Consider the following 14,460-nt stretch of genomic DNA (forward strand, 5'->3'; position numbering starts at 1 on the left):
ACTCAACAAGATTGTTATCTCTTGCAATAGACTCAAATCAGTGCCTGCAATTAATATATCATCTACATAAAGTACTAAGATGATGAAATCTCTCCCACTAGACTTAACATAAATGCATTCATCTTCAGAGTTTTCAATAAAACCATGTGATTGCATAACTTCATCAAATTTTAGATACCATTGTCTAGATGTCTGCTTTAATCCATATATGGATTTCTTAAGTTTGCAGACTAATTCCTTTTCTCCTTCTTTGAGAAATCCTTCAGGTTGTCGCATATATATCTCTTCCTCAAGTTTACCATTTAAAAAAAAGCTGTTTTGACATCCATTTGATGACGAAATAAATCATAGTGAGCAACTAAAGCCATTACAAACCTGAAGGAGTCTTTGGTGGAAACTGGTGATAATGTTTCATTATAGTCCACTCCTTCTTGCTGAGTGTACACCTTAGCTACAAGTCTGGCTTTTAGTCTCTCTATATTTCCTTTTGAGTTTTTCTTTGTTTTGTATACCCATTTAAATCCAATCGGCTTAGATCCTTTTGGCAAAACTGCAAGTTCCCAGACTTCATTTTTCTGCATTGACTTAAATTCTGATTCCATAGCCTTTAGCCATTCTACTTGTTGTACATTGTTCATCGCTTTTTTGTAAGTCGATGGTTCCCTAATGTCAATGTCAGCCTCATTTAAATATGCAACAAAATCATCTGAGATCGCAGGTTTTCTCAGTCTTGTTGACTTTCTGAGTACAGGTGCAACTTGGTCCATAATTCCTTCTACAACTTGATTTTGTGTCTGCAGTGCATTATTTGCATCATCATGTATCACTTGGTCATTCACTGCATCATTATTCACATTCATTTGAATCTCATGTACACCATCATTTGTGACCGGAGCAACATGGTCCAAGGCTAAATGGTTGTCTTCACTTAGTGCAATATGATGCAATGAATTAGTTGCAATCTCTTCATTTTGCTTTTCAAATTCAATTTCATTACTTGTTGCTTCCATCGATCCTTATTCTATAAATTTCACCTTTCCAGTTTCGACCAATCTCATGGAGTGGTTAGGGCAGTAGAACCTGTAACCTTTTGTTCCCTAAGGATATCCCATAAAGTAGCAGCTCACTGTCTTAGGATCTAGTTTCCTTTCTTGAGGGTTATATACCCTTGCCTTAGCCCTACAACCCCAAATTCGAAGGTGTTGTAGACTTGGTTTTCTTTTATACCATAATTCAAAAGGTGTTGTAATCACTGATTTGCTGGGCACTCTATTAGATATATAATTTGCAGTCTTAATGGCATCACCCCACAAGTACATAGGTAAGCTTGTTGCACTCATCATACTTCTTACCACGTCTTTTAATGTGCGATTCTTCCTTTTTGATACTCCGTTTTGTTGTGGAGTACCGGGGTTCGTGTATTGTGCCACTATCCCTTCATTTTCTAAGTAAAGTGCAAAAGGTCCAGGATTTTTGCCATGTTCAGTGTATCTCCTATAGTACTCACCACCTCTATCGGACCTTACCACCTTGATCCTTTTCTCCAACTGTTTCTTTACCTCAGCCTTGTAGATTTTAAAAGCCATAAGTGCATTAGACTTCTCAGAGAGCAAATACAAATGACAATACCTTGAAAAGTCGTCTATGAAAGTTATAAAATACTTATAATCGTCATATGTTGGAGTGGGAAAAGGTCCACATATATCAGTGTGCACAAGTTCAAGTAGATCGGTGTTTTTCGTTGCATTCTTCTTGTGCGAATTAACCATTTTTCCTTTTATGCACTCAATACATGTGGCTGAATTATCTAACTCTAGCTTTGGTAATATACCGGTTTTGCTCAGAGTCTTAACTCTCTCAATTGAAATGTGACCCAATCTTTTGTGACAGAGGGTGGATGATGTCTCAATTAGATTAAGCCCTTTTTGTCCAACCATATTAGCCATGTAACAAGATTCCTTGCAGTTAAGTTGAAACATGCCACCAATATGAGAACCATTTCCAATAACTTGCAAATTCTGATAAATAATGAAGCCACTGTCATTTATTGATAATTCAAAATTTTTCTTAACAAGCTGACTAACTGACCCTAGATTCCTTCTAATTGAAGGTACATAACAAACATCTCTCAAATCCAAAATAAAACCAGACTCAAGCTTTATTCTAACTGTTCCAATGAGCTTGACAGCAGCTTTGTCACCATGTCCCAGGATCACTGAGATTTCATACTTTCTTGGCACCCTCTTGTCTATGAAGCACTGCAAGGAATTAGTCACATGTATTGAGGCACCACTGTCAATCCACCATGAATCTCTAGCAAATTCAGTGTTATTTATCTCAAAACAAACTAATACTTCACCTTTATAAATTGAAATATTACCTTTTCCCTTGCCATTTTCAATCCATTTCTTATATTTCTGACAATTTCCCTTCATGTGTCCAGTTTTCTTGCAGAAGAAGCACTTCCCTTTAACACTTTTGAAATTGTTATTCACTCCAAGCTTTGATGCGTCTTTCCCATTATCTGTCTTTTGATCATCGTTCTTGAAATCAGTAACCATGTTGACCTTCTTCCCAGAAATTTGTGACCTGATATGTTGTTCTTCATGTACACATATGGCAATTAATTAGTTCATACTCCACTTCTCTTTCTGTGCATTATATGTGCTCTTCAGTTGTGAGTATTCATTAGGCAATGAATTGAGTGCTATATGAACTAGAAATGCATCATTCATAGGAACATCCAGTGCATTCAGCTTCGCACCAACGTCCAGTAGCTCCAGTATATGCTCTCTCACACATCCCATGCCATTATATTTCTTTGTGATGAGTTCATTCATGAGATTACCTATCTTAGCTTTGTCTGATTCCTTAAACTTCTCCTGAATCGAGGTCAGGTACTCCTTTACAGTCTCAGATTTCGGTATTCCTCTCCTCACTATGTCAGACATGGACTTTTTGATCACCAGAAGAGCATTACGATTTTCTTTCAACCATCTTTCGTATTTGGCCCTAACATCAACAACTGCATCTGCAACAGGTTCTTAAAGAGATTCTTCCCTTCTAGCTATGTCAAGATCCATTAACCCCAGACATATGTCTATGTCTTGCTTCCACTTTTTGTAGTTTGTACCACTTAAGGTTTGAACTGTGTTCACAGCATTCATAACTGAATGTACAACATGCATACTTTAAAATTAAACATCCCAATAAACTTCATAAGACAAGATTAATTCAACACTTAGGAGCTGATGAATCAAACTGCTTCTAACACTAACATATACATTATATTAGTTACCTTCATGGTAGTTTCTAACACATATAAGCAGATAGAAAAAACCACAACCAGTGTAATGCATATATTATGTTATGCCATTCAAAAACTAACCATGAAAACACGATCAACACCTATAAGCAGATGAACTGCATCCATGTTAGGATTTCGAATGCAATTGTGAACAGTAACTTGATTATATTATTCAGCTATTTCATGATAATCGGCTAGGGCTTAAGTATATGATCTAACCAGATAACATATATATACTGATCACGCAGACTTTATAGGCACCAATGTACCATTCACTCAGCAGATTATAAAAGCATTGATTATAGCTGTGATTGCAGGTTTTAACTATATAACCTAGGGCTTTGATACCAATTGTTATCTTATTGAGGTTATATAACTAAAACACTGCATGCATGATAATAGTACGTAAACATGAAAGAAACCTAACCTGATGTATTGCCTGCAGCAGCCATGGAAACAACTCGCACTGAGAGAAAACAATACCAATCCTTCTATGAATTCCTAACTTTAACACAATGCTTTATGGGAAGCTGTTGTCGTGCATTTTTAGGGTTCATATGGACCAGTATATATATAGGCCAAAAACTTTAAGTTCCATCCATAAAGGAAACATAAAATCTACATTCTTGGCCTCCAAGTAATATATCATAATCATAATCGTATAAGGATTTCATCAATCCTATTTCCTATATAAGACTCATAATATATAAGATTGATTTCTATTGGGTAATCAAATCACAATATATATTATTCTCTAAATATACACTCCTATTACGTGTAGTAGACCATATCTAGGTTGATTTATGTCAGACAAGTCCAACAATAAGAACATGAATTGAATTAGTTGGTGATTTCGAAGTAATATGATATCATTTCCAACTTTATTGTTGTCTTCCGTGAGAACTAAATCTCTTTCTACTTGGTGACTTTGAAAATAATTTGAGTTCATTTTTGCATTTGTATTTGACACCCTTTTAATGATTGGGGTAAAGAACTTATTTCAAGGGATTAATGAGGTTAAGTTAGTCTTGAATGGACTATAAATGTTAGATAGATGCTCTACATAATTATTACAAAGGCATAGGAGTTATGAATGACTAATACCTTCATTCACAAACCTTCATAGTTAGGTAGCAAACTCCTAGTGAAAAAAATGTTCTTAATCATAGGGAAACATAGTACATTAAGATCAAGTGAGAACTGCAGTTATTCATATGAAAAGTTAGGCATACCAATTTCTTGGACAACTTTCTGGAAGGTTGACTTAGCAGTGATGTCGTGTAGAGGTCGGCAAGGTTGTCTGGGATCAGCTTGCTTGACCTCAATCTCCTGAGGCTTTGCTGATATGGTGTGGTAATATGTCTTGGCGTTGACGTCGCTGATGGATCATGTCTTGGTCAGGTTGTTACATATGTCACAGTCTTTATAGATCGTAGACGGGACCAACAATGGATGAAAACATCAGGTGCTTCGAATATGCTCAACAAAGCTCTTAACCATATCTCACATGTGCAGTAGTGAAGTAAGGCGAGTCTTGGAATGATTCAAAGATTTCGCAACCAAGGTCATATCATGGATCTCCAAGGTATTGCGGTATTCTTAATGGTAAAGACATAACCATTTAGGGACATTCCTTGTCCAGGTTTTGGTAAGTAACCAACGTCAGCATAACAAGCAAAGTAAGCATCATTCTGAGGATAAGGGGGGTCAGATCCGCTTAGGATGTGTTGGGATTGGCCCAAATTCGTAGTACCTTCAGGGTAGCGGAAAAATGTTTTTAATATCAATTAGTGGTTGCATCTTTACTAAGAGATCAACAACTAATGATACGTCATGTCTAATTAAATGAGTTAAGTATAACAAAGCGCAAAGTTGAACTCATATATGGAACTTTAGATTTCATAACCTGTTTAAGGGTCTCATTTGCATATAGCATATAGAATATCATAGGTATACTCAAAAGTAACACCTTTTGGGTGTAGTTCGACTGCTAGACCAAAGTACCGTTAGAACCACACTTGAACTACAGGTCAAGGCATAAATGAGTTTTCCCATGATCATCTTAAATTATGTCTTCAAGTGCGAGGCAGTTTTCTCAAGCTCTTTTAGAGTCTTAGTGAGATTCATGTCATTACAAACTGTAACTCTAGTAATTCAGAATTAGACTTCATAATTTAACACGAAATGGCATAATTTCATATCCCTGACTGATCAAATAATCACTTAGACGGGTATACCACATCCACAGGATTGCTTCAATCCATAAGTGAACGCCTCAAACAAGTTGAGAGAGTGTTCTATGGTTTGGAACTATTTGAACCAGTCTATGTAATTCTTTAGGAACTTACATGTCAATCTTCATATCAATATCCCAATGGAGAAACACTAACTACATTTCATATTTTGCATCAATCGCATGACATTTGTGAGAAACTTTGCATCGTAATACGTGCATCATATCACACTATTTCATTCATCTCATTATGCTTCCTTTTCCACTAGTAACATAGCAGGGTTACCTTGGGTAGTGTAGGAACTACAAGTCCAAAGTAAACTTTTGGTAAGGAATTTAACTTGGATTATAATTTCGATTGTCCAATGTTGTCATTAATCAACAGAACACAGGTCTATATCGTTGTTTTTCATTATGTTGGTAGCTACCATGCGAGTGAAAACATTATCGATGACAATCTCATTCCAATTCCATATCTTATCCAAACTAGTATACTGGACCAAGAGCTTCAAGTCTTAGGAATAATTTGGATTAATCTCATGAGATGGAAATGATTTGAGATATTGTTCGAGTATAGATTCATTTTGTGCCATGATCTTCCTATTCTAAGGAAGTGAATTTTATGACCTGAGTAATTTGTCATGCTTCAAGCCAAGACAGATTGATTGGCTCCGCCAGTGTATGGACCATCTAACAGGGGTGGCACACCCTTCAGGGTTGTTGACTCGACGTTCATTAAGTACGTCTATCCTTGTAGGCATGTTTACATCTGATATAAGATCTTGTCACTTTAGTTAGGTTAGAGGAATGCATATGGAGCAACATTTTGAAAGCTAGAATATATCGCATTTGCTTATCACACTTGTGCAGTACGGGGATCGAGATAAGACATAGTTGGTAACGTCCATGCAAATTACCGTCATTCTTCAGAAATGTTGACATGATTATCTCCTCCTAACGATGGGAAGACTGTTTCATTGAAGTGATAATCCCCAAAATGAGTGGTAAAGAGATTGCTTGCAAGGGCTCTAAGAGAGCTAGTGCTAAGGAGAATCATAATGACAAAGATTCATATCCTTCTTTGAGGACCCATATTGATGCGTTAAGGCAGCGCAACTTGGCACATAGAATGCACACCCAAAACGAGTAAGTACAAAAAGTCAGGTTCGTATACAGTAACCAATTATAACATCGAATAGGTTGGATGGTAATGGACCTTAAAGTGGACCAACATAGCTACGTACAAGATTACATAGCATAGGCAGAAACCGAAAGCTTAGTGTGTTCACCAAGGTTCGAGCGATAAATTAAATTGCGCTTTATGATCACCTACGACGCTATTTTGGGGTGAACATGGGAATTCGATGTCCTATTATAAAGCCAAAAGAGATGATCAAAAACCTTCGATATAAACTCTTCGACATTATCTAGTCTTCCAGACTTTATGGGATAATTGGGGTGGTGATCCCTTAAAATCGACCAGGAGGTTTAGCAGCAATGTGTGTGGACAAACATGTGACCAGTTTATCGATACATCAACCAAAACCATAAGTATTTATATGGTCCGCATTTTGGTTGGATACGTCCACATATATTCCCTTGACTCCACTATGAAAAGAGGGTGAATTTGTATCTTTGCGAGGGATAGAAGATCAAATTCCCTAGTGAGTGGGTTTAACAAAGTGTTCTTGTAAGCACAAAATTTTTACTTTGGGTAAAGAGATGCGTCATAGTGTCATTGTTCGATCCAAGTGTCCCAAACAATCGTGCCAAAGCAAGTAAACTACTCGAATCACCTGCCTGCAGGCTGACCATATGTGGCATGTTTCTAGTTTGGGAGACAATCCATTAGTCCTAAAATATAGCTTTGGGCTTTGTATTTTGGAGGTGGTGCAAAGATATTTCATTCTATTTTCGTCAGTGGTTTCATTCATGATCATTGTCATCTCGAATATCCTTAAAACTCAACGATGTTTATTTGAAATAGGGAGAATATAAGGTCTCTTAAATGGTAATTTAGTGTCATTCATACAACAAGGAGCCTGCCAATGCTCTTAATTAGGTTGGATAGATCTAAAGTCGTTGCTAGATATATGATTTGGGTAAAAAGTTAGTGTGCATAGTATCGCATTCATCCAAAAAACTAACTTTCCCACATTCATACCTAATCACATGTTAAATTGAATTTGGTCACATGTATTAGAAACATGATTCAGTTAACTCATATTTGAGGACAATATCGATAAGATTATCCATAACTAAAACAAACACCAAACATGAATCCAAGAACATAGAAAAATGTTCACAAAGTAAACCAAAGTTACTAAGGGATTTCAACTAACAAAGCCATTCATGTCAAAGTTCTGCTCTTTTAATGGTGTTTGGTGGAGCAAAATTAGTCTCGCATATTGACTACGAAAATGATACTCCTCAACGACATTGGTAGGGGCACGAACTGGTGCATAACCAATGATCTATTCCATCAAGACAGAAGTCGATTATGCAGGGTTAATGTTCAAGAATACTATCCCTATTGTTGAAGTTTTAGGTCTTGGGTACTAAGGATCACGCTTCGAGTTGTGATGCCACCCCTTGGCGGGCCCTAATTCTACCATATGTGTGAAAATAAACTCGAAATTGGTTTGTGAGAGAGACAACCCCAGACTTGGTTTTGAAACTTTCTGGCCGAAGTTGGCGAGGCATGTTCAATACACCTATGCCGAAGTAGATGATCCATTTTCGATTGGCCTTAGCCGAAACAAGGTATCACCATTTGGTAGACTCCAGTGGAAGTTGAGTCTATACCGTTTGCTTACATTTGTGGTAGCAATCAGATCCAAAAATTTGGTAAATTTATGCTTTCCACAATGTTGTTTCAAGAGTGAGTTAGAAACATGGAGGGATGAGAAAAAGTATTCTCGAGTCAAAATTCGATCAAATTTATAAACTTCATAATCGTACTCATTTATGGACGTAATCATGGTGTGCTTCAAGCAATATCCTTCATGATTAGATGGTCCGTAAGAGCGAGCCAAAGAGCCAAGAAATTATTGTTAGGGAAATATTGTCACGCTCGGAACCCAGGGTCGACAAGAAATTCGAACCCAGATACGGCGTGTGAATAAAAATAAATAAATAAAGAGAAGCTAAAATGACGGCTGAAAAATATAATTCCTCTTATAAAAAGAAATCCAAAATTCTTTACAAGGCTAAAAATAAATAAATACAAATTCTAGCCTCACATCTAATTCGATCTCATCTCGCCTACCCTCTTAACGGTCTAACTCGTAAGCCTGCATAACAATAGAGGGGGAGCTTCAAAAGCTCAATAGGGACATAACCTTAACACAACAAATTGACAATACTAAATTAAGTGTCATGAAATCACATAACCAAATATCACATTATTATTGGTAACAATGCATAAGTGTAACGCAATACTGTTCATCTCTACCCGTTAATTAACATAATAAAACATGCGGACCAACACATCTCATACCGTGCATTTTACCTCTGCAGTGGTGGTTCGAATGTTCTAATATACAAATTAACCCCCTGTAACTCAATCATCCCAAATTTCCCCCTCTGTTAATCATCTTGCCCAAACCCTTCGTCAACTGTCCCAAATTACGCTTAAAGAATTTGTGCACTGTGAGCTCGCCTGAGAGTTGGTACCTGCTGAGAGTTTGGCTCAACTATACAAAAGATCCTTTTCATTACCCTTATTCCATTATTCATTTCTCCACACCGAAAGCTACAACCACATGACACATGATGAATGATTCACAAATATTCTCAATTCATCTCGAACACATATCACAATATATTCCCAACAAATAACATCTCAGCAATAGTTTCCATAATCAAGAACAAGTAAACACCCAAAGGGAACATTTATCCAATTAGCATCAAATCACATTAATTAACCAATAATATCCATAATAATATAGCATTCCATGAAATTTAATATAATCAATCTCTGTAAAGCTCTGCCGTATTTCCCCTACTTGGATTCCAAAGCATTGCTCCAACCCTTTATTTAGGAATTCACCCCCTTGATAAAAGCCTATTCACAAGTATAAGCAAATCACTATATGCAACACAAGAACTTTAATCCCAGTCAAAGCACTTGAGATTACTAACTTAACAACACCCATTTCACATGGTCATAACAGAACGTTTGAATGAGTACAACATTGGAGAACAAGGAACATGTGAAATAAAAATATAAATATGCATTCTGTCTTCTTGGTGTATAAGCTGGGTGAGGAAACATAACTTTAGCCAACAGTTAAATAAAGCCTTTCATATGATTAATGAATAAGTATATTAAACCACATATATAAGCAAATTACCAAATGCATGACATGAACTCTAATCCTAATTAACATATTTAAGTTTAGCGATTCCGCAATACTAATTCACAAGTTACTATATGTTGATCAACTCCAAACACATGCTTTACTTGATACAGTTGAAACTATACCTATGAACATATGCAGATAGTTCCTTGCCGAGAAAGCTAGCTCGGTTTACTCAGGCTTGTGCAAAGTTACATGCATGAATACCAGCATATACATATATAGTTTCTCTCAAAACCAATAAGAAAGATATATGTTCGAATTAATATGCTCGAGTCCTCTTTTATACAACAACCTCTAATAAAGGTAAGAGATAATATTTAGCATGTGATAATTATATATAGGTTCAGTCCTATCACTTTTGTGTAGGTAAGATGATCCCCAATTGTAAAGTCTGATAGCCATACGTCTATGCAGATATACATACATATATAATACAAACCAACAGAGATGAAACACGACTGAGTTCTACAATATATAGTGCTATGGAAAGACTAAAGAAAATATGAGAATCTTTACCCATATTTATCATGCTACATCCCTCCCTCCCTCCCGTAAGATACTAATGTCTAAAATGAAATGCAGATGCAGCTCCCTATTTATAGTCGGAGAAGGCAGCAGCTTCATACGGTGCTGAAGAAGCACTTAGAGCACCTTGCTGGCAACACCCCAGCCACCCTTATCCATCCCCGTAAGATACTAATGTCTAAAATGAAATGCATGTGCAGTTCCCCATTTATAGTCGGAGAAGGCAGCAGCTTCATAAGGTGCTGAACAAGCACTTAGAGCACCTTGCTGACAACACCCCAGCCACCCATATCCATATATTTCTTTGGCCACCTATAAACTTCACACGTCCAGCTGGGAAGAGTGCTTAGTAAGCACTACTAATGGCTGCCTTAGAAATTGAGACACCTCATAAGACATAAAATCTAGGGTGATTTTGTGAACAATAATAAAAAGTTACAATATTAATAATAGATCAACAATATTTATGTTAATTATAGATAGGTCAATCATGTATTACAATACTCAAATGCATTTAAAATTAAAAAAAAAATTACAAAATTTGCCACTACAACCGGCACCGACTTCAACTAACACACACACTCTCTCATAGTTTTATATTTGGAATAAGGCAATACGGATTAGACATTGCAATGTCGTGTCTGTTTCCTGATTCTATTTTTTATATTTGGATTTAGACATTGCGTAGCATTGTCCATTTACTAGTTTCATTTTTTTCATCACTCACATGCCTCCTACATGTTTCTTTGTACATTTGGATTCAGACACTGCTATGCAATATCCATTCCTAGTTCTGTTTTTCACTTTTGGATTCAGATGCGGCGTTGCTGTGTCTGTTTCCTGGTTCCATTTTTTCCATCACTCACACTTCTCTCACACTTCACACCCCATGCAACTCCTGATTTTTACATTTAGATTCAAACACTGTCATGCAATGTCTGTTTTCTGGCTCTATTTTTTACATTTAGATTCAGACACTGTAATGCAGTGTCTATTTCCTGATTTTATTTTATTTTTTTACATTTGGATTCAAAGTCTGTTTCTTGGTTATGTTTTTTAACATTTGGATTTTGACACTGCAATGCAGCGTCCATTTCCCTTCTTTTTTTTTTTTTTCTTTTTTTTTTTTTGAGTTGAGTAGACTTCTCCATGTAATCTCAAGATCAGTTCCATTGGAATAGAAATCCAACGACCAAAGCCTCTTCCCCCTCCACTCATTTTTCTCCCTCGTAACCCCACACTCCACCGTTTGCAAGTCATCCATGCTCTAAGTTTGATTTATTTTTTTGCTATCCCTTACAGGTTTAGCTTTTTATTTGTCATCTCTTTCTTCTTCTTATTCATCTTTGAGATGTCTCTCTTTATAATTCTTCATTAGTTAAGAAAAAAAATCTCTACAACCAAAAGACATTGGTTTGCATGATCCCTCTCATTGTTGTTTCATTAACATCGACTGAGATTTTAAGCTCAAGGGATTTGCAATTGAGGGATGTGGCGGTGCTAGGTCTGATTTTGGAAAAGGTAAGGTGAGGGACCTGGAAGTGGTGGTTGTGGGTTGGGTGGGTTGTGGCGGTGTTGGGGTTGATTTTGAGGTGGGGTTGAATTTAATTTGTAATTTGGGAAGTGGTGGTTCGAGGTTGAGAGCTTCAAAGTGAGGGAGAAATAGGAGAGTTGAGGGGAAAAGAGGAAGGATAAGAGATTTTGGACATTGGAATTGTATCAATGGATGAGATTCATCGGTCCAGAGGATCCCCACAAAATTGATCCAGAGAGGATCTAAATCCATATTTATAAAAGCTTAAGCTCATATTACATTAATAGAGAGAGAAATAGAGAAAATGACAGAGCAGTCAAATTCTAACTATTTATAAGAGGCATTTTGATATAGGTGCCTTGTTTTTTAATTTTTTAGACTAAACATACAATCCTTTTGAAAATTTGATCAAACATTTTCCTAAAATTTTGGTTATTAATTTCATTTTTTCACATAAGTTTATTTTGTTTAGAATTTTAGTTTTTCACGACTTTTCCTAGACATTTTTTTTTTCCTCTTATCGCTATATTTATGCATTTATTATCCATCTCTATGCATTTTTTTTTATTGTTTGTTATAATTTTACTTTTTTTTTTGTGAATATAGTAGAATATTTATAAATAAATAAAAATTGTCAATCTTTTATTTAGAAGACCCAACACATAATAAAGATTTGTTTGATTATATAGCTACATCTAGTTACCTATAATATGGACACATTTAGTTTTATAGTGGATTTGATTTTTTGTATTTCTCGATACATTTGGAGTGTAAATGTACCAAAAAAGTTATTAGATAGAGACATTTGGTTTTGTGGTACATTTGTGATTTTTTGTTCATTTGTTTTTTTGGTTCATTTGGAATCTAAACATACCAAAAGAGCTACCTAACAATGGGCACATTTGGTTTTATGGTACATTTGGTTTATCTGTACATTTGAAATCTAAACGTACCCACAAGGGTTACATAACAATGGGTACATTTAGTTTTATGGTACATTTGAATTTTTGATACATTTAATTTCTCGGTACATTTGAAATGTAAACGTATCAAAAGTCAATACTTTTGTTCTCAAATGTACCATAAGTTTTAAGTATATTTTTTTATAGATATAGATGAAAAAATATGTATTGAAGACTTTTTATTGAGACATTTTCAGTAGAAAGAGATTTTTTTTTTTTTTAAATACTGATAATAATGTAATGAGGAATTAGTTAATTAATTTTTTTTATTTTTTATTTTTTTTTAAAAAAAATTCATTTAATGTGTAGAAGGGGATTGACGAAATTAAATTCCTATATTGTAGGCAATTAGTTGCTAAGTTACCTTATGACTCTATATAAATGCATTTAAATTAATGACATGGAAATTAAATAAATAGAAAATTATTGAGGTGGCAATAGATCAAAGCACCTTAATCAAATCTTTAAAGACTACTTACACCCAATCCCATATGGACACGTGTCCAAGTTTTGATTTTTTTAATCAAAACTTAGACACGTGTCCACACGGGATTGGTTGTAAGTAGAGATGGCTGCTGAAATGTTCAGCAGCCAAGCTAATTCCATCTTTAAAAGGGATGAATGTTTAATCTAACAACTATAAAAAAAATATGTAGGGCATTCTAATTTTCCCTATTTATAATGACTCAAAGTCTATGTGGCATCATCATTGACCTATGCTTAATTAATAAAAATATATCATTGAATACCTGGTTACTAACTAATCAGTACCCAATTTACTCACTATATTATGTGGCCCAATAAGATTGTAACACCTGTTTATTTAATATTCACTCAAAACTCTTTGCTTTGTTGATAACCATACACCTACCTTTACCCTTGCCATGGCAAATCTGCATATTTGAAGTCCTTCCTCCGATTCCATCCCTACCTCCTCATCCAACCTCACTCCTCTGTTTGAACCCACCCTCGTCCCCTCTAACCTATCTTCTCCTTCGTCGCCTTCTTCTGAATATCCAAATCCAACCAAACCATCACCTCACCTTTGATTAAACATGATTTTCAAACTAAACATGATTTTCAAACGAAAAATGGCACTGCACAAAGAATAAGTCTAGAAAATACTGGGAAGAGTGTGAGATTTGTCGCAGAGAGAGGTTGGTGGAAAGATTCATGTTAGAATCGACGAAAAGGTTGGAGGAAGAAATGTGTGTATACTTGGCGGATGAGGATCATGGCGGATGAGGATCATGGTGTAAAAGTTTATTACTTATTTGATCCAAATAAATTTTTTTTTTTTATGTATATAAAATACAGGTCTTCACAGGTATTTCCATTTGCAATGTTTCGAGCATAAGCCTTCGAATGAAGATCATGGCAGATATTTATTCAGCTTTTTCATGCTACTGTTGGTTTCAATGGTTTTTCAGCTTTGTGATGGTCAAGTGGAGATTCACGTCTTGTACCTATATAAAGTGGTTTATGTTAGCAACGTTCTAATCAGTGAAATCAAACTTGTGATGGTTCGACAATCC

General features: G+C 35.6%; 1 protein-coding gene across 1 annotated transcript; it reads right to left on the reverse strand.

Annotated features, from left to right (window-relative positions):
- Window positions 1-2,627: 2,627 nt before the first annotated feature.
- On the reverse strand, window positions 2,628-3,167 carry LOC137712147 (uncharacterized). The gene is made up of 2 exons (XM_068451280.1): window positions 3,134-3,167; window positions 2,628-3,031 (listed from the first exon to the last, which is right to left on the reverse strand). Exons 1-2 carry the CDS (start codon window positions 3,165-3,167, stop codon window positions 2,628-2,630), a joined length of 438 nt encoding a protein of 145 aa, XP_068307381.1.
- Window positions 3,168-14,460: the final 11,293 nt, after the last annotated feature.

Source organism: Pyrus communis, chromosome 13 (genome assembly GCF_963583255.1).
Source record: "Pyrus communis chromosome 13, drPyrComm1.1, whole genome shotgun sequence".
Taxonomy (NCBI): domain Eukaryota; kingdom Viridiplantae; phylum Streptophyta; class Magnoliopsida; order Rosales; family Rosaceae; genus Pyrus; species Pyrus communis.